The sequence below is a fragment of the Heteronotia binoei genome, chromosome 7, assembly GCF_032191835.1.
Source record: "Heteronotia binoei isolate CCM8104 ecotype False Entrance Well chromosome 7, APGP_CSIRO_Hbin_v1, whole genome shotgun sequence".
NCBI lineage: Eukaryota > Metazoa > Chordata > Lepidosauria > Squamata > Gekkonidae > Heteronotia > Heteronotia binoei.
In genome coordinates this window covers 10,747,049-10,768,516 of record NC_083229.1, presented here as the reverse complement: position 1 = coordinate 10,768,516, position 21,468 = coordinate 10,747,049, and the positions used below count along the sequence as shown (strand labels likewise).

The 21,468-nt window shown below is 47.2% G+C and overlaps 1 protein-coding gene across 2 annotated transcripts in view; it reads right to left on the bottom strand.

The window, feature by feature from the left end:
* Positions 1-20,971, bottom strand: part of SLC45A4 (solute carrier family 45 member 4) — a 75,457-nt gene extending 54,486 nt beyond the window's left edge. For both annotated transcript variants that reach the window (XM_060243183.1, XM_060243182.1), the window contains exons 1-2: positions 20,842-20,971; positions 7,314-7,972 (exon numbers count right to left, since the gene is read on the bottom strand). In XM_060243183.1, coding sequence (XP_060099166.1) covers positions 7,314-7,548 — 235 coding nt within the window. In that variant the 5' untranslated portion in view covers positions 7,549-7,972; positions 20,842-20,971. The remainder of the gene's footprint in view (positions 1-7,313; positions 7,973-20,841) is intronic.
* Between the last annotated feature and the right edge of the window lie 497 nt (positions 20,972-21,468).

Sequence of the window (21,468 nt, the reverse complement as noted above, 5' to 3'; positions counted from 1 at the left end):
TTCTAAGAGAATCAGATTCTGGTTCTTTGAGATAACAAGCTCTCGAGCTTCAAAGCGATCTCCGAGCGGAGACGAATGACTTCCCGAGAGCGGCAGGACAGCCTGAACGGTCCTGACAGCTTTCTCCCACTGTGAAAACAAAACCGCAGGATTTGCTCCATCTACGCTCAGAAGCGCAGCGAGACAATATGTTCCAAACCGGCATACCTGCGAAGGATTAAAGCAGGGGAGGAATGAGCTTGCTTATTACCACACCGAAAAGGAGTCCTTTTCCACGGAATGCTAGGACTGTTTTACTTCTCTTTTACGACCGCTGCACCAAAAACTGCTGAGAAGCAGAATTGTGGATTCCTGAAAGCAGCAGCGACAAGACGCAGATCTTAGCAAGCAGGAAAAGAGATAGGAGGTAACAGCACTTTGCAGAGCTGTGCCGTGCTACATCCCCTGCAACCTGTTCTTATGTGGCATGACGCAGAAAGAAAACTATAATATAGTGCAGGGGTGGCCAACGGTAGCTCTCCAGATGGTTTTTTTGCCTACAACTCCCATGAGCCCCAGCCAGCATGGCCAATGGCTGGGACTGATGGGAGTTGTAGGCAAAAAACATCTGGAGAGCTACCGTTGGCCACCCCTGATATAGTGGGTTCATAGCTCATTTATTCAATTGCAGCATGGTAAAGTGTAAACTAGAAGACTCCTCAACTGGGCCAACTATATACAGTTCAAGGTTCCCACGCTAGGACTCCATTGGGTCATTTGAACCAGCAGGGGGCCCGTGATTGGACCAAGGCAGCAGGGATTTGGATCCCTACTGCCCATTGTTCCTGGGTCCTCAAGCTCGGTCCTAAAGGCTCCAATGAGCCAGGCAGGAACCCTGGTAAAAGGGTCCACGTACACAACAAAAACTTTGCATTCCCAACCACAACCCATGCAATATGAACGTAACAGCCCTGCTGGATCAGACCAGTGGTCCATCTCGTCCAGCACTTGGTCTCACAACGTGGTCAGCCGGTTCCTCTCAAGGTTCAGCAACAGGGCAAAGAGGCTGAGACCTTCCCCTGGTGTTCCCCTCCTGTCTCTGGGATCCAGAGGATTAGTGCCTCTGAAGGTGAAGCTTCCTCTCAGCCCCCATGGCTAGTAGCCACTGATAGGCTCCATGAGTCCGTCTAATCCCCTTTCAAGGCTGTTTATTCCTGTGCCTGCTAGCACATTCTCAGGCAGACAATTCCACATTTGAATCACTCTCTGTGCAGAATAGAAAGCCAGTTTGGCGTAGTGGTTAAGTGTGTGGACTCTTATCGGGGAGAACCGGGTTTGATTCCCAATTTGCAATTATTTATTTACAGCCTGCATTTCTCCCTGGCTGGGGCTTGAACAAGACCGCCAATTGCTGGTCTGGAAAAAACCTGCAGATTTTTTTTTTTTGGGGGGGGGTGGGGAGGCCAGGATTTTGGGAGAGGAGGGACCTCTGCTGGGTATAATGTCACAGAGCCCACTTTCCAAAGCAGCCATTTCTCCAGGTCAACACATCTCCATTGCCTGGAGAACATTAATTCTAGGAGATCTCCAGGCCTTACATGGAGGCTGGCAACCCTACACAGAACATCATTCTCCTCTTTCTCATAATCACCCTGTGAGGAAGGTCAGGTTGAGAGTTTGTGATGGGCCCAAAGTCACCCTCCAGGGCAGAACTGGGGATCTGAACTCAGGTTCCCCAGGGTCCAGGTCTACCAATCTATCCACTATGCCATACTGGCTCTCTGTCTGCCTTTCCTTACGGAAGCCCACTTTGCCTCTCTGTAAGCAATATATTCGCCAACTCCAGTTTGCATATCTGCAGCTTAACCTCCTGGGGAAAGAGAGGAGGAGGAAACCAAGTCACACATGAGAAACCTACCCTGATTAAAAAAAAATACAACTTTCTCCAAAGATTGCAACTACTGTGTATTGCTAACGTTAATTTATTTTATTGTTACTTGGGTTTTAAGACTTGCTATTTTATATACTGAATGGTGTTATTCACTTTTTTTATTGTAACCCTCCCTAAACCTGCTTGTAGAGGAGGGAGAGCTATGCAGTGATCCCGCTAAGCTGAGTTAGCGTGACCTAGCTCACAGCTTTTTAGACTCCGGCTCACACGTTTTTGTCTTAGCTCAGGAAAAATGGCCCCAGAGCAACCAAAATTTACGCAGTAGCTCACCACTTTCATGCCAGTAGCTCACAATGCAGAATTTTTGCCCACAAGACTCCACAGATTAGAGGGAGTATTGGCTACAAGTCAAAGAAATAATAAGTAAATACCAAGGCCTAGGTATGGTTACACAGTCTCCAGCTACTAATTTGGAGAGAGTATCTCAGAAGGCACATCAACACACAGGCGAATGGCCACAATAGAGGTCTAGATGGCAACTCACATATTGCACTACGGAGGAAGGTCCAGCATGGATTCTGTAAGGAAAGATCTCGTCTCACTAATCTTTTAGAGCAGGGGTCCCCAACTTCTGGTCCGTGGCCTGTTAGCAACCAGGCTGTGAGTTGTATAATTATTTCATTATATATTACAATATAGTAGTAGTAGTAATAATAATAATAATGAATTGGATTTATACCCTGCCCTGCACTCTGAATTTCAGAGTCTCAGGGCGGCTCACAATCTCCTTTGCCTTCCTTTCCCACAAAACATACCGTGTGAGGTAGGTGGAGCTGAGAGAGCTCTCCCCAGAAGCTGCCCTTTCAAGGACAACTCTGCGAGAGCTGCAGCTGACCCGAGGCCATTCCAGCAGCTGCAAGTGGAGGAGTGGGGAATCAAACCTGGCTCTCCCAGATAAGAGTCCACGCTTAACTACCACACCAAACTAATAGAAGTAAAGTGCACAATTGTATCATCCTGAAACCATCACCCCTCTCCCCCCAGTCCGTGGAAAAATTGTCTTCCACAAAATCGGTCCCTGGTGCCAAAAAGGTTGGAGACCGCTGTTTTAGAGTTCTTTGTGGGAGTGAAACAAGGTTTTTTTTTTTTTTTAGCAGGAACGCAGTTCTGGCTGGCTTGGTGTCAGGAGGCGTGGCCTAATAAGCAAATAAGTTATTGCTGGGCTTTTTCTAACAAAAAAAGTCCTGTGTGGAAAAATGTTGATGTCAGGGGGTGTGGCCTAATTTGCAAATGAGTTCCTGCTGGGCTTTTTCTACCAAAAAAGCCCTGGGGTGAACAAACATGTAAAGAAGGATGACCTAATAGATGTTTGTTTACCTAGACTTTCAAAAAGCTTTTGATAAAGCTCCTTATCAAAGGCTCTTAAGTAAATGCAGAAGTCATGAGATAAGAGGACAAGTCCTCTTGTGGATTAAAAACTGGTTAATTAACAGGAAACAGAGAGCCTTAAAGGGCAGTTTTCACTGCAGATGAGCCATTGCCCTGATTCAACATGACTTCATTCTGATAAAGTCCACTATGGTGTGCGTATGTGTGCGTTTAAGGCTTTTCTACCTTTGTCAAGTCAGTTTGGACTTTTTCTACCTTTGTCAAGTCACAGTTAATGAAGCGGCTGGGATATTTTGGAGCTCAGCATCAGAGAAGTTCACATGAAATCAAGGAGGGGGGGGGTGTCTTCCACGCATGCACCGGCAACGGCACCCTCCTGAATCTGGAATGCGGTAGAGAGGCTGAAGATATCCCCACTTAGCTGTTAGGTTTGGTAACAAAACTGCTGTCCCTGCACAACTCTACTTTCTCCCCATTCCAGATTACTCGCACACAGGAATTCTGATATGCGAAAAGGCATGCATAGATCTGATAACCTATACTGACTCCACACTAATTTCTAATAAGATTTATAGGACACGACGGCTTTAAAGCGTTCGACGCCACACAAACATACCCTCATATGACCAGACTAAAAAAAAAGGTAAAGATAGTCCCCTGTGCAAGCACCAGTCGCATCACAATGTTTTCACAACAGACCTTTTTTTTACGGGGTGGTTTGCCATTGCCTTCCCCAGTCATCTACACTTTCCCCCCAGCAAGCTGGGGACTCATTTTACCAACCTCGGAAGGATGGAAGGCTGAGTCGACCTGGAGCCTGCTACCTGAACCCAGCTTCTACCAGGATCGAACTCAGGTCGTGAGTAGAGTTTGGACTGCAATACTGCAGATTTACCACTCTGCGCCACAGGGCTCCTATATGACCGGACTAGCTCCTCTATATTCCAGTTAAGGTTCAATCACAGCAAAATAGTCTACAGGAAATTAAAAAAAAAAAACAAGTTCGGACTGGATTAGGCTCACCAGGGTGAAAAGCAAAGCATTATAGAGCTCTCCGAGCAGAATTGCTACACAATGGAATACTGGCAGGCAGCATTTCACAAGCTAAGCTCCTTCAGTTTCCCACCCACTCCCTTTCTGCCTCCGCGTTGTTCGAATCGCTTTAAATTACATCGCCAAAAGCAGCTGGAACTTTCCCTTGGCTTGGATAATCAGCTTGCGAGATCACCGATTAATTGGGACGCACAAGTCTGACATCTTCGGTTGAGGTCTTTGCGCCCCCGAATGCGGCATGTCACGCTGACTGCCAGCTCCCATCAAGCTCCCTTTTGTCTCTTATTAGCCCATATGCTGCGCCACATTCTGCAAGGCAATTTTGCAGGCATCCCGTGCCAGCATCTTGGGTTCAAATTAAAGAGGATAAATTACTTCATTAGATCTACTCTCCACCCTACCTCCAGAGCAGAAAATGGAACAGGTCATGTATATGTATGTATATATTTTTTTTTAAAAAAAGAAGAAGATATTGGATTTATATCCCGCCCTCCACTCCGAAGAGTCTCAGAGCAGCTCACAATCTCCTTTACCTTCTTCCCCCACAACAGACACCCTGGGAGGTAGATGAAGATATTGGATTTATATCCCGCCCTCCACTCTGAAGAGTCTCAGAGCGGCTCACAATCTCCTTTCCCTTCCTCCCCCACAACAGACACCCTGGGAGGTAGATGAAGATATTGGATTTATATCCCGCCCTCCACTTCGGAGAGTCTCAGAGTGGCTCACAATCTCCTTTACCTTCCTCCCCCACAACAGACACCCTGTGAGGTGGGTGAGGCTGAGAGGGCTCTCACAGCAGCTGCCCTTTCAAGGACAACCTCTGCCAGAGCTATGGCTGACCCAAGGCCATGCTAGCAGGTGCAAGTGGAGGAGTGGGGAATCAAACCCGGTTCTCCCAAATAAGAGTCCACGCACTTAACCACTACACCAAACTGGCTCTCCTTTAGGGAAAACACCACTTTGGGTTAAGAAAAACACCACTTTGTCAGGGATGTTAGATCAAAAGTAATTTCCCCAAGATCACCCGATGAGTTGGATCTGGGTCTTCCACTCAGCGAACCCCCATCACTGTGCCCAGGAGTGGAATTCTAGCAGGAGCTCCTTTGGATATTAGGCAACACACCCCTGATGTAGCCAATCCGCCAAGAGCTTACAGGGCTCTTAGTACAGGGCCCACTGTAAGCTCCAAGAGGATTGGCTACATCAGGGGTGTGTGGCCTAATATGCAAAGGACCTCCTGCTAGAATTCCACCCCTGACTGTACCACATTAGCGCAACAAAGGTAAAGGACCTTACAGCACGTATCTCACATTCGAAAGCTCATACCTCGAAAATGTTGTTGGGTCTCTAATGTGCCACCGGGCTTGAATCCTGGCTTGTTCTAATAAAATCCTGTTTCTGATGTTACAAGTAACTTTCAGGGACACAAGAAATATAACCCTGTGTGGCTTTATTAGCTGGGATGACAGCGTGAGCAAAGGTCTGAACTAAAGCTGAATCTAACCATACCGATGTTGCACAAGTATATGAACACCATTCCTTTTCACACGGAATTTCAAGATCATGGTATGGACTGTCCATTCATTAACCTAAACTCCAAGTGAGTCAGCTTTGGAGTAAGACGCACTGTGGCCACGGGTACCGACTCCATCTCCATTAGAAAGCACGGGGAGTAAACCTGACAAGGGCCAGATTAGCTCAACCTGCTCACGAAACTGCATTTTACAGCCATCTGCAAAAGAGCATGAAGGGAATTCAGAATATTTCAGAAGGCAGGCATGTCGGTCTGCAGAAGAACAGCTAGATTTGAGAGCAGTGGAACCTTAGAGACCAACGAGATTCCAGGGGTATATGTTTTTGAGAGTTAGAGCTCCCTTTGTCAGAGAGACAGAATGAAGAAGAAGAAGGTATTGGATTTATATCCCGCCCTCCACTCCGAAGAGTCTCAGAGCGGCTCACAATCTCCTTTACCTTCCTCCCCCACAACAGACACCCTGTGAGGTGGGTGGGGCTGGAGAGGACTCTCACAGCAGCTGCCCTTTCAAGGACAACCTCTGCCAGAGCTATGGCTGACCCAAGGCCATGCTAGCAGGTGCAAGTGGAGGAGTGGGGAATCAAACCCGGTTCTCCCAGATAAGAGTCCGCACACTAAACCACTACACCAAACTGGCTCTCCTGCCTTCATATGCAGCTCTCAAACTTCTGACGTTGATTCTATGTGGCTCTTATGTTAAGCAAGTTTGGCCACTCCTGTGCTAATGCGTAAGCTGCATTTGGCCATTAGGTGGCATTCCCAAATATTGAGCTGCTTGACTTCCAACAAACAAGAAGATATTGGATTGGATTGGATTGGATTTATATCCCGCCCTATACTCTGAATCTCAGAGAGGTCATTATCTCCTTTACCTTCCTCCCACACTCACACACAAGAGACACTCTGTGAGGTAGGTGGGGCTGAGAGAGCTCTCGCAGAAGCTGCCCTTTCAAGGACAACTCCTACAAGAGCTATGGCTGACCCAAGGCCATTCCAGCAGCTGCAAGTGGGGGAGTGGGGAATCAAACCCGATTCTCCTAGGTAAGAGTACGCGCAAGTTAACCATTACACCAAACTGGCTCTCAAACAAGAAAAAGCAAGACTCGCATGGGCTGTTCAGACAGGAGCCTACCTACTGCCCTGTGCATGAGTTTTAAACTGTTTGTAATTGCTGTGAGTTCTGATAGTCAGATGCGTTTGCCGCACTTGGGAGTTTTTGGGTACTGGCAGTTTTTTACATAGGGATGCTGAACCTGTCATTGCTGCCCACAACCAATTAGGCTGACCATAAATAAAGCAGAGGCTGAGACCTGCTGGTCCCCGTCGTTTTTAGAAGGTTGGCATAAAAAAGTGTAGAAGACCCATATGAGCTAATTGAATTAGAGGTTTTGCGGACTCCGCACTGAAAGACGAGCGGCGGTGAGCATCTATCATGGCACGTAACGATTTTTGTTTTCAACTTACCGATTTGTAACAATACCGGAGTCACCAAAGCCGTCTCCATGGCGTAACAAAATTCCCGGCCAAACATTACAGCGCCATGCATCACCCAGAGGCGTACAGGTATCCGGTCTATGGATTCTTCACTGATGGTCTCTTCCTTACTCTCATTCTCATTTTCCGGCTTCTGGAGCTGCACCACAGGTAGCTCTTGAGCTTGCATAGATTCCGAGTCAGCATTCTGTGGAGCCATTTTCATTACCACAAAAATATATATATATATATTTATTTATTATACCTATATAAATAATGCTATCATCTCTAACGATAAGTTACGGTGTCTTCTCTTTCCAGCTGCGTCGCGTTCCTCGTGCAAACAATATTTGTAATTCCCCCTTGTTACGAGCAGTTTGCGTCATCAATTTGTCGCGCAGACGTTGAAACATTCAGAGAGGAACGAAAAAAAAAATGCTATTTGGTAGGAAATTCGGCATATGGCTTGCTGGGCTTGGGTTTTCGTTTACTGTGTACTAGAGTTAAAAATCCATAATTGCCATTCAGTTAATACCAGTTTCATAATTGTTATTGAAGAGGTGCTGAAGTTGTTTTGCTTGCTACACGGTGGCGGGAAGGTAACACAAAGAGCTGCTCCGCTGGTAATCCCCATCGAGTGGCTGATTAATCTGTCAATAAGAGCAAAGAGTTACTCGTGTGAATATAAAAAGCGGCCTTATACTGAAGCAGAAACACTGATTCATCTGTCTACTCAGACTGCCAGCAGCTCTCCAGGGTCTCAGGCTGAGGTCTTTCACCTCTTCTACTGCCTGGTCCTTACAACTGGAGATACCGGAGGTTGAGCCTGGGATCTTCTGCATGCTGAGCTGAGGCTCTTGCGCTATACCACAGCTCTTCCCTTGAACAGAACCATTTGCCCTTCTTGGTAACTACTTTCTACTCAGATTGGCAGCAACCAGGCATCCTTCACATCACCTACTGTCTGGTCCTTTTATCTATGGACAGAGGGGGCTGAGTGTGGGACTTTCTACATGCCAAGCAGATGCTCTATCATTGAACTGCCATCGTACTCCCAATGCCCTGACTTCTACAGCCTCTTTGCACTGTTTTAAACAAAGCCTCTTGTGCATTTCATTTGTTCATCTGGGGGGCATCCTTCTGTTCAAAGAGAGGTTCTCAAATCTTTTACGATCCATGTCTACATTTACAGTAGTTTCTGAGATCTGTTCACAAGTAATTCCATGTTATTTCCCTCCTTCCCAATCTAAAATTCCAGTAATGCTTTATCAGCTGCCACTGAGCAAGTTTACACTGTTATTTTTCTTAGTTAGTTAGCATTTGTGAATGGTGTGGTTGCTCAACATACATGGAACTGAATATCCACAAAATATATTATCAATTTTTTTGGGAGGTATTTATTCAGCCAAATTAGATTAGAGAATATGATTTTGCTACTGAAATAGCCACACTGGAATAAAAGCCGAATAAAAACTTGTGGGGTAGGGTGGGATATAAATAGCAAAATTAAATTAAAATTTATTTGGATGCAGCTAGAAGACACTTAAAGTTTAAATGCCTTTTGAAATTGCCAATATGTGCCGCAGCAGCAGCAAAGACTCAGCGAGTGAATTCAGAAGGCATTTACTGAACTCCATTATAACCTATGGGGACAGTCCCCATAGGGTATAATGGAGCCAAATAAATTTGGGTTTCCCAAATATTTACCCAAATCCCAATACAATACAATACAGATACTGAGATACAATACCGATACCGGTGGATCTCCTGATGGCACTTGGGGTTTTTTGGTCACTGTGTGACACAGAGTTCTGGACTGGATGGGCCACTGGCCTGATCCAACACGGCATTTACTGAACTCCATTATAACCTATGGGGACAGTCCCCATAGGGTATAATGGAGCCAAATAAATTCGGGTTTCCCAAATATTTACCCAAATCCCAATACAATACTGATACTGAGATTTGGGAATATTCGGGAATAGTGATATTCTCCAGGTTCAATAGATTCAAATTGGAGGAAAATTTTTCCCACATCCCTATTTATGAATATCTATGACACCGATAAGCATAAGGCTGTTATTTCGTACACTAGTTCCAAAACTTTTAAAGCTTGCAGGCAGCTTTGGCATTCTGACACAGCATGATGGGTGCAACTATAAAATGGCCACAGCAGAAGGCCACCACAACTTACCTTCAGTCGCACAATGAAGATCCTTGTGCCGTGGTGGCATTTTTAAAAAAACCTGCACCGCAAACCAAATCTTCAAGGGCCAGCCAGAAGCCTTGCTGGGCAAAAGTCCTACATGGCTTTGCCTACTCCCTAAAAATACTTGATGGGCAGCAGGAAAGGTGTCAGTGGACGCCATGGCACCCATGCGCAGCCCGCCGGGTATCACCGAAATAGGCAGAGGAAAACCCACATATGCCACAGACACATCCAGAAGCTCATCTCATAAGAACATAAGAGAAGCCATGTTGGATAAGGCCAATGGCCCATCCAGTCCAACACTCTGTGTCACACAGTGGCCAAATTTTTTATATATATATATATATATATATATATATATATATATATATATATATATATATATATATAAATGTGTATGTATATATATATATATATATATATATATACACACACACACACACACACACACATATATATATACATACACACTGTGGCTAACAGCCACTGATGGACCTCTGCTCCATATTTTTATCTAACCCCCTCCTGAAGCTGTCTATGCTTGTAGCCGCCACCACCTCCTGTAGCAGTGAATTCCTCCATTAGCACCTGCTGGAATGGCCTTGGGTCAGCCGTAGCTCTCGCAGAGTTGTCCTTGAAAGGGCAGCTGCTGTGAGAGTCCTCTCAGCCCCACCCACCTCACAGGGTGTCTATTGTGGGGGAGGAAGGTAAAGGAGATTGTGAGCTGCTCTGAGACTCTGAGATTTGGAGTGGAGGGCAGGATATAAATCCAGTATCATCTACTTGTTCTTCTTGGTGATCTCCCATCCAAGCACTAACCAGGGCAAACTCTGCTTAGCTTCTGTGATCGGACAAGATCAGGCTAACCTGGGCCAGCCAGATCAGGACAGACCAGTCAGGACAGACCAGATCAGGACAGACCAGACCAGGACAGACCAGTCAGGGATTTATAAACACATCACTGCAACTCTGAATTATTCTTGGAAACAAACTGAAAGCCCCATGAAGCTTTCAAATACTGGGGGAATGCACTCCTGGCCTCACATACACCAAGGTGGGCACCATAGTGAACTTGCAGATCCACTGTACCTGCTCTCCACATGACCAGAGTTAATACACATTCACTGGTGTGAACTGAACACATGAAGCTGACTTGGCCCATCAAAGTAAGCACTGTTTATTCCAGGGGTCCCATCTACCATGGTCATAATGGAGCCTGCTGACATGTGTCCTGGTCCCGCCCAGGTGTTTTAGCAAGTGGGTGGGGCTTTTGCCCAGGAAGGTTTCTGGACTGGCCACTGGAGATCTGATTGGCTGCGTGACTGAAGGGAAGGTGCAGCAGCCATTTTGTGGCTGGCTCCACCTCCTGCGGCAGCCATTTTGGGGCTGGCTCCACCTCATGTGGCAGCCATTTGGGGGCTGCGTCCACCACACGGTGTCAGAATTCCGAAGGTGCCTACAGGCTCGAAAAGGAAATCCTGGTCTACTCAGACAGCAGTAGCTCTCCAGGGTCTTAGGTGGAGGTCTTTCCCATCACCTCCTATTAGTCCTTTCAACTGGAGATGCCGGGGATTGCACCTGGGCCCTTCTGCACACCAAGCAGATGCTCTACCACCAAGGCATCGCCTCTCCCAAAGTCCTCACCCCTTCCACAGTTCCACATGAAGTAACCCTGAGTTTGCGGAGGATCAGCCAATATTTCCATTGTTGCTTTGTTTCTCTGTTATAGCTGAAAACACGGCCTTCCTAAAATTCAGAGTCAAGAGCCGAACACTTTCTTTGCAACCTTATCAGTGCTGAACTGGCTTCCGTGAGCCAGTGATGCAGCTGGTCTTCCAAGTTCCAGCAAGTATATTTTCAGGAACTCAAAACCACCTGTTCAGTTAATTATATGCATTAAAAAACCCCCACCAAAAACACTGATCACATCTTTAACCGATTAAAGCTGCGCTACGCCAATTTTAGGGTGTGCCAACAGTGTTTGCAGTGATCCCGTGCCAATTTCAGGCATCTAATACTTCTCTGCTCCATCTGATCTGCCCCCACTGCTCCAATTAAAATGCATTAATATATGTGCTTATGTAGAAACCAAGAATGAAGCAAGCTGCAGTGGAAAATTTCCACGCTTCACTTTATTGTGCTAAAGCAGGGGTGGCCAAACTGCGGCTCGGGAGCCACATGTGGCTCTTTTACACATATTGTGTGGCTCTTGAAGCCCCCACTGCCTCATCTCTCTTTAAATCACTTCTACAAGCTAAGTCAACCGGGAGCTTGGAGAACGCATTTAAAGTCAAAGCTGCTTTCTTTCCATCTCTCCCTCCCCCATCTTCCTTCCTTCTAGCTCTCAAACATCTGACATTCATGTCTTGCAGCTCTCAAACATGTAATGTTTATTCTCTGTGCCTCTTTCTTTAAGCAAGTTTGGCCACCCCTGTACTAAAAGCTCCTGAAAGTAATTTAAAAAAAAAAAACCCCAGCATTTTGACAGCTTAATCCTGTGCTTCTGATTCAAAGAGGCAGCCTGTAGGTTGCACTAATGCACCATCAGTTACGTATTCTGAAGAAATGCTACATTAGGGTTCCCCAGCTGTTCAGAGTTGGTGGGCACCTTTGGAATTCTGAAACAGGGCTATGGGTACAATCACAAGACGGCCACCGCAGGAGGTGGAGCCAACCAGAAAATGTCAGGGAGCAAGGCAGAAGATGCGCTTAACAGGATGCCTTTCAAATGGCACAGCCAATCAGGAGTCCTGCTGGGTGAAAGCCTCACTGAGCCCCACCCACTTTCTGAAAGCACCTGCTGAGCATCAGAAAATGTGTCGGTGGGTGCTGTGGTGCCTAAGGACACCATGTTGGGCACCTCTGTGCTAAGTTATACAATAATTTAGCACATTTGCTGCTCATTCAGATTGCGTGCCGCTCAGGTACTTAGCAGCTCTCTGACGACTGGCCCAAAGTTGCCCAGAAGGCCTCACGTGGCGGAGGAGGAAGAGTTGGTTTTTATACCCTGCTTTCTCTCTACCCTAAGGAGTCTCAAAGTGGCTTACAATCACCTTCCTTTCCCCTCCCAGTTTGCTATAGTGGTTAAGTGTGTGGACTTTTAATCTGGGAGAGCCGGGTTTGATTCCCCACTCCTCCACTTGCAGCTGCTGGAATGGTCTTGGGTCAGCTATAGCTCTCATAGACCTTCTTCCCCTGTAGTGGTTAAGTGTGGGGACTCTTATCTGGGAGAACCGGGTTTGATTCCCCACTCCTCCACTTGCAGCTGCTGGAACGGCCTTGGGTCAGCCATAGCTCTGGCAGAGGTTGTCCTTGAAAGGGCAGCTGCTGTGAGAGCTCTCTCAGTCCCACCCACCTCACAGGGCGTCTGTTTCGGGGGGAGAAGATATAGGAGATTGTAAGCCGCTCTGAGTCTCTGATTCAGAGAGAAGGGCGGGGTATAAATCTGCAGTCCTTTTCTTCTCCCCAGAAGAGACACCTTGTGAGGCAGTCACAGACAATATCGGACCTGTCCACTGACTAGTGTAGACCCTTTCCTAGATGCTTAATACTTGAAGAGCGCGCTCAGTTGCAGAGGCTGGAAGGGGATGGTTTTTATTGCCTCGCGGCAGAAACAACAACGCAAAATGATACAGAAAGCGGCGACGCCGAAAGGACAGAGGAAACTAATTTACACCTGCTTAATGCAAACGTGTTGACAGAAGCAATATCCGCCTGGTGGGAATAAGGGCAGGCAATTCAGCCAACGCCGAAGTTTCGGGAATGGATGAAGGCAGCAATTCCATCCAGCGTCAACGGCAAATCCCAGTGGAGTGACGCGAAGCATCGTAAGAGGATTGAAGCCTTTTGCTTGCCTGGCAATGAGGTCTTCTCTAAACCAGGTCTTGAAATCAAAGCAGGGAGATGAAAGCGCTGAGAAAGCCTGACCCCCAAGGAGATCAGCAAGAGGGTGCAAAAATCCCTTTACGTTTATGCTGAGAACTTTTCAGCTGTTCCCTCATGCAGACGACAGCTGATAACCACAGGGATGGATGTGCGTGCGTGTGTGTGTTAAGGGCCATCGAGCTGCTGCTAACTTGTGGAGGCGCTATGAATTGATGACCTCCAAAATGCCCCACAACCTTGCTTGGGTCTTGCAAACTGAGGGCCGCAACCTGGATCCAAATCTAGCTGTGCAGGACTCTTAAACATCTGATGTTTATTCTCTGTGGCTCTTACGTTGAGCAAGTTTGGCCACCCCTGTTTTAGAGAAACAATACAATATGAAGGACTGCCTCTCCTTGGACGGGCCCCCAAGAGCCTTACGCTCAGCCAATCAGCACCTACTGGTGATCCCTGGTCCAAAAGAGCTCCAATTAGCCTCAACCAGGGCCACAGTTTTCTGCCGTGGCCCCGGCCTGGTGGAATATGCTTCCCCTTGAGATCAGGGCCCTGCTGGACCCCTTTTTACCTTTCTGCAGGGCCTGCAAAACAGAACTGTTCTGCCAGGCCTTTGATTGAGGTGATGGGGCGTCCATTTAACTTGGCCTCCCTGCGAAAGACTTCTCTGCATGGACCAGTTTTGAGAAGTTTGCGTTCAGCGAGACCGGTCTCTTTCCTAGCCTTAGATGCGGGGTGACATGATAGAGGTTTACAAGATTATGTATGGGATGGAGAAAGTAGAGAAAGAAGTACTTTTCTCCCTTTCTCACAATACAAGAACTCGTGGGCATTCGATGAAATTGCTGAGCAGTCAGGTTAAAACAGATAAAAGGAAGTACTTCTCCACCCAAAGGGTGATTAACATGTGGAATTCACTGCCACAGGAGGTGGTGGTGGCTACAAGCAGAGCCAGCTTCACGAGGGGGTTAGATAAAAATATGGAGCAGAGGTCAATCAGGGGCTATTAGCCACAGTGTGTGTGTGTGTGTATTGGCCACTGTGTGACACAGAGGGTTAGACTGGATGGGCCATTGGCCTGATCCAACATGGCTTCTCTTATGTCCTTAATACTTGGAAGGGCTCTCCTTCCTTGGAGGTTTTTAAGCAGAGGCTAGATGGCCATCTGACAGCAATGAGGATCCTGTGAATTTAGGGGGAGGTATTTGTGAATTTCCTGCATTGTGCAGAAGGTTCGACTAGATGACCCTGGGGATCCCTTCCAACTCTATGATTCTAGCCAATGGCTGTCTGTTTTAAATCTTATTTTAGCTGTTTAATATACTTATGTTTTACCTAATTATGTTATTTTATATGCTTGTAATCTGCCACGAGCCTGCTTGCGGGAGGGCGGAATATAAATTAGCTTAAATAAATACATAAAAATGGGGAAGACCCTACCCTTCGCGTCTATGCTGCGGTCAAGACGGCCCCACAATCAGTATTTCTGTTGATACATTTAAGTGGGTCTCCAGGACAAGGGGTTTTATAGGACTGGCGGCACTGCTGTGGAGCTGAAGGCAACAGAAGGGCATTTGTTGCTACGTTCTCTTACTGGGGCCTTGGGAGCTTTGTGTCATCTTGCGCAACGTGAAATGTTTTCCAGTGGCCTTCGCTAGGCCCTTCAAGCCAGCATAAACCCCCGCAACGCTGAGCATGTTGAAAGAGCCGTAAAGGTTCTGATGAAATCGTGATATCCAGCTGGTTCACGTCCAAAGGTAAGGCAATGAACTTTCACGATGCGTCTCGCTAACAAGCCAAGGTTAATAAGTTCGGCCTTGAGGTATGTCAAAATACGAATTACGTGAGGGAAAATAAAGGGAAAAAAAGAACATTCGAGCCAAGACAAGCTGTTGTGGGCCGTTAGCCTGAGACTGGCTGGCAAGTAGTTTGCACAATCAACTCAAGGGTCCCGAACAGCACAGAGTTATAAAAGGGCGTGGAGAACCAATGGCTTGTCCGTAACCATAGACTGTGCCAATTCCCCCCCTCCAATACTTCTGCAAATGCTATGTGTAATCTCTCTCTCCCCTCCTGTTGATGGTGCATCTGTTCTGACATCTCAGTGCTTCTGGATACCAAATTTGTAATAGCCTTCTAGTACTGGTTGATCTACTCGGATGTAAAGAGAGGCCTGACAGTTTTGGACTAAGGCAACACAGCTCACAGCGAGCTCTGAAGATTGTTACAGAGCGTAAGAGCAGAAGGACACAACAACATAGAGAAGCCATGTCGGGTCAGGCCAACAGCCCATCCAGTCCAACACTCTGTGTCACACAGTAGACAAAACCCAGGTACCATCAGGAGGTCCACCAGCGGGAGTCACCGTATTGCTCTGCAGGAGAAGAGTTGATTCAAGTCCGGCAGCGCCTTAGAGATCAACAAGATTTTCTGGGGTATGAACTTCTGAGCCTCAAAGCGCCTGACAAAAGGAGCTTTGACTCTTGGAAGCTCTGTTGGTTTCTAAGGTGCTACTTAGGGCAGTGGTCCTCAACCTTTGTGGCCCCAGGGAACGCGGCCCCAGGGACGGAAGGGTGGGGGCACCCAATTCGGCCTCCTCTCCGCCCCCCCCCCCACGACGCCTCCTCCTTCCCATTTTCCTCCCCCCATCTCCTGTGCAGCCTTGCCACCCCCACGCAGCCTCATTGCCCCCCGTTTTCACAATTTTAAGGCCGGGGAAGAGGCTGTGAAGTGCCTCACAGGCTGCCCCCCGCAGCCGATCAGGTGATTGGAGGGGAAAACGTGGCAGCGGCGGTGAGCAACCCTCTTTTGCCGCTGCTGCTGCATTTTCCCCACCGGTCACCTGATTGGCTGGGGAGGGGGGGGTCGGCCTGGGAGGCACTTCATGGCCTCTTCCCTGGCCTTGAAATGGTGAGAACGGGGAGGGGGGGCAGCAAGGCTGCACGGGGGGGCGGGATGGAGCAGTGAGGCTGCGTGGCCCTTTGGAAACAGGCTGCGGCCCAGTACCCGGCCCGGGGGTTGGGGACCCCTGACTTAGGGGGGGGTGCGTTCCTTTTATCCAAGCCAAAATCCCACAAATATGTTACCAGTATTTTACAGGTATTTTTTTTTTCAACTGGATTATCAACTGGGGTATTTATCCAGCTATCTGAAACGGCTGAGCTTGGAAAAATCATGAAAATATCCGCAACTAGACTTGACTCTAGCAGGCTTTGAATACCTGAGCAGCAAGGTCCGCAAGTAACCTCCCTGGAACTGAGCCACACCCAAACACATCCCTTTACACTCGAGACAGTTTCACAGTAACCTGGAGATGATGCCATCAGGTGTTCATTTGGGCGCAGGGCACCACTGTGCATTAAGTCATGTACTCTTAAATGGCACTTCCTTTCCTACTCTAATTTTGGGAAGTGTATATGTCATTTTTAACCCTTCCAAATCCTGAAGATCAGACACAGGGAAATACCAATGCATGCAACCTATGGCAGTGACTAGGCGAAACGCCTCGACCCATAACCGACATTCAGGCTAGATGGCCAACTGACAGCTATGCTGATTCTGTAAACTTACGCAGATCATGAGGAGGGCAGGAAGGGCCGCATCAGAGCTTAGTTCTTGTGGCCCTTTCATAAGAACGTAAGAGAAGCCAAGCTGGATCAGGCCAATGGCCTATCCAGTGTCACACAGTGGCCAAAAAATCCAGGTGCCATCAGGATGCCCCATCAGTGGGGCCAAGACACTAGAAGTCCTCACACTGTTGCCCCTCCCAAGCACCCTCCCTACGCACCCAGGGAAATGCTGTTTGCCACTTGTGGGTCAAGTAGCCATTTTTCTCCAGGGCAGTTTTGCCAAGGATCCTGGAGGCTTTTTGTTTTGCCATTTTCTGGGTATGAAGCGGGAGTCACTAGGGGTGGGGATGTATATGTGGGTTTCCTGCAGTTGGCAGGGGACTGAACTAGATGATCCTGGAGATCCCTTCCAACTCTATGATTCAACTGTGTTTTCAGTGTGCAGGAAGGAATGCGGCGATTGCCACACTGCACGCCTTCGGAGTCTGAAATAAAAAATAAAGTTATCTGAGAAATGACCTTTCTGCCTGCATATAGCATTTCAGGCATCGTTAATGGGTGCTCTCTCGTTACCGTAGCCCTATTTTATTAAACACCTGCTGGCACTCCTATTTTGTAACGCAATATGTCTTTCATCATGCTCTATTACCACACCTTGAAAGCGCGCCAAGATGTGGGCTGCCTCCAGAGAGTCGTGGCGAACAACATCCAAGCAGCTTTTTCAGGGTGCCAGCAGGGAATCGACTCGTTGCTGGAGAGCCAGTTTGGTGTAGGGGTTAAGTGTGCGGACTCTTATCTGGGAGAACTGTGTTTGATTCCCACACTCCTCCACTTGCAGCTGCTGGAATGGCTTTGGGTCAGCCATAGCTCTGGCAGAGGTTGTCCTTGAAAGGGCAGCTGCTGGGAGAGCCCTCTCCAGCCCCACCCACCTCACAGGGTGTCTGTTGTGGGGGAGGAAAGTAAAAGAGATTGTGAGCCGCTCAGAGACTCTTCGGACTGGAGGGCAGGATATAAATCCAGTATCTTCATCTACCTCACAGGGTGTCTGTTGTGGGGGGCGGGGAGGTAAAGGAGATTATGAGCCACTCTGAGACTCTTCGGAGTGGAGGGCGGGATATAAATCCAATATCTTCATCTACCTCACAGGGTGGCTGTTGTGGGGGGGGGGGAGGTAAAGGAGATTGTGAGCCGCTCTGAGACTCTTCGGAGTGGAGAGTGGGATATAAATCCAGTATCTTCATCTACCTCACAGGGTGTCTTTTGGGGGAGGGGGGAGGTAAAGGAGATTGTGAGCCGCTCTGAGACTCTTTGGAGTGGAGGGCGGGATATAAATCCAGTATCTTCATCTACCTCACAGGGTGTCTGTTGTGTGGGGAGGAAAGGTAAAGGAGATTGTGAGCCGCTCTGAGACTCTTCGAAGTGGAGGGTGGGATATAAATCCAATATCTTCATCTACCTCACAGGGTGTCTCTTGTGGGGGGAGGGAAGGGAAAGGAGATTGTGAGCCGGTCTGAGACTCTTCGGGGTGGAGGGCAGGATATAAATCCAATATCTTCTTCTTCTTCTTCTACCCATTGCTGGATATACAAAGAGGAGAAAGAACGGTGCAGGGACCGGGAAGGAAAGCGCAGTTATTCATGCTGGACGCTTTCGTGAACCATCAGTTCAAATGCACGTACCGTCAAGTGTCAGATATTTTGTCTGAACAGGTAACTACTCTAGAATTTGGATTCGATAGGCAAGGGTGCCTTCTTGAATAGTGGCTTCTACCATTTAGAATAAAATTTAAAAAGGTAAAGGAAAGGTCCCCCGTGCAAGCACCCGTCGTTTCAGACTTTGGGGTGACGCTGCTTTCACAACGTTTTCACGGCAAACTTTTTACGGGGTGGTTTGCCATTGCCTTCCCCAGTCATCTACACTTTCCCCCCAGCAAGTTGGGGACTCATTTTACCGACTTCGGAAGGATGGAAGGCTGAGTCAACCTGGGGCTGGCTACCTGAACCAGCCAAACTCTGCCTGAAAATGATTAACCCTGAGCCTGTGTTGGCTCTTGAATAAGATGGATTCTGGGAGTAGTATCAAGCACCCACAGTTCCCATAGGAACAGAGTGACCTTTTTATTCCTCATCTGAGCACTAAATTGGATTATTATTATTTTTTTTTAAAAGAAAGCCTTGGCTGTAAGTCTGTTAAAATAACCTGGTTTAAAATAAAATCTAAATTCTGTCTTTAAACTAAGTTTGCCAGCTCCAGGTTGGAAAATTCTCAGGGATTTTTGGGGTCGCCTGAGGAAGGGAGGGACTTCAAGAGATTATAACAACATCATTCAAAGCAGCCATTTTCTCCAAGGGCTCTGTTGAAGAACTTCAGACCCTCACCTAAAATGAGTTTACAATGCCATTATGAAAGGCTGGTTTTCTTTGTGATGATAATTGTAAAGGGAGAAAAATCATCTTCATCAATTGTAATACTTTGCGTGCTTGATGGGGCGGAGAGAGAAACAGGGATTGGCAAATTTACAGCAAACATTCTCAAAAACCCCCACAAATTCTGCATCCAGGGCACTAACATTCAGGTCAATGAGTTCACGAAGAATAACCACATTTGCAAAATTATACCAGTTTGCGTGCTGAGCTTTCTCGCCGAACAAAAAACCTTGTATCTCTGATACTGAAAAGGGCAAAGTGCTAATTAGGGGGTTTCATTTCACCAGCCTTTTAGGTGGTCTGCTTCTATTTTAAGCTGTTTGTGTCAAATTACTTGTTCTTAATGGTGGTTTTTATACTTGTTTCATGGTGTCTTATACCGTTCTTAATGGTGGGTTTTAAACTGCTGGTTTTTATACTTTTGCCCTACTTGTAAGCTGTCTCAGGCACGGCTCTGAAGAAGTAGCAAAGAAATATCCTGAATAAATACCTACGGTTTTCTGTCCATTCGACTGAGCATGAATCTGCCTAGCAATGTATCAGAATGTTGGCCCATTATCACTCTACTATTACAAGACAGCAACTTTCTACACCTCTCGCTACTTGTGATCAATGCTCCTTTTAAGCTGTGGATGACTTATGAGCAAAAATTCTACTTCGTGAGCTACTGGCATTAAAGTGGTGAGCTGCTGCATACATTGGTTTGCTCTGGGGCTATTTTTCCTGAGTTAAGGCAAAAAAATGTGTGAGCCAGAAGCTAAAAAACTGTGAGCTAGCTCACACTAACTCAGCTTAGAGGGAACACTGCTTGTGATCCCCCAGCAAGAGATGCCCAGTACTGAACCTGGGATGAGCGGACACATGAAGCTGCCTTCTACTGAATCGAACCCTTGGTCCCTCGTGGTCTAAATCGGCTACTCAGACTGGCAGCGGCTCTCCAGGGTCTCGGTCTTTCATATCACCTACTACGTGGTCCTTTTAAACTGGAGACGGCAGGGATTGAACCTGGGACTTTCCTCATGCCAAGCAGGGGCTTTAACTACTGAGCCGTGGCCCCTCCCCTTCTGCATGCAAAGTAGCGTGCTGTGCTGCCAAGCCACAGCCCATCGCATCGCAGTAAAAATTCCCGGCATGCGATTTCGGTATCATCGATAGTTGAACGGCAAGAAACAAGCAAACTCAACTGAGTTAGAAGCATGCTTATTGCATGCAACGTGGCCTGTCTCAGTACACACAGTAGAGGCTCCCTGGTTAGAATCTTGCATTTCATGCACAGGCAAAGTCAGCGAATTATCAGATATTCTATACGAGCCAGGCAGAGCTCAGAAAAATCGGAACCCAGGGAATTTTTTTAAAACAAACAAACAAACTGCAGACTAAGCATTCTCAGACAACAGCATTGTGAGACCAACCCCTTTTGGGGTTGCTATCGTTACCTGTTATTCAAGCAGTCTAGGCATTAACACAGCTGGGCTCCCCTTCCTCGACTAGGGCAAATGCAAAGAGAGAGAAAACTGGGGTTTTTACACAGGCACCTTCTGCACTGAGGAGACCGGACAAACCTCGAGGCATCTTAAATGCAAAAAGGAGGAAACAATCAGCACGTTGCTATCTTTTACGACAAAGGTTTTACAAAGGTTTGCTCAGTTTGTTCATTTTACTATTCTGTCGTTGAATCTTAAAAATTTGTACTATTTTGCATTCTAAACCGCTCCCTACCAGATAATTTTACTATACTGTCATTGGATCTTAAATTTGCACCAGTTTGCATTCTGAGCCCCTGACTACCAGCTATGTGTGGCTTTGCTTACTGTACTGGATTCCTCGTCTGATGAAGTGTGCTTAGAGAGCACACGAAAGCTTACGTTCCGAATAAAACTAAGTTGGTCTTAAAGGTGCCACTTGACTCCTATTTTGTTCGACAGTTAGTACAGGTATCATGTCAAGCGAGAGATCCCTAATCTCTCCCCTCCTTCCCCTCAAGCCGTTTTCAAACGAGACCTCTCTCTCTCTCTCTCTCGCTCTTTTTTTCCTTGCTACCGTGTTCCCAAATTATGTGCCAA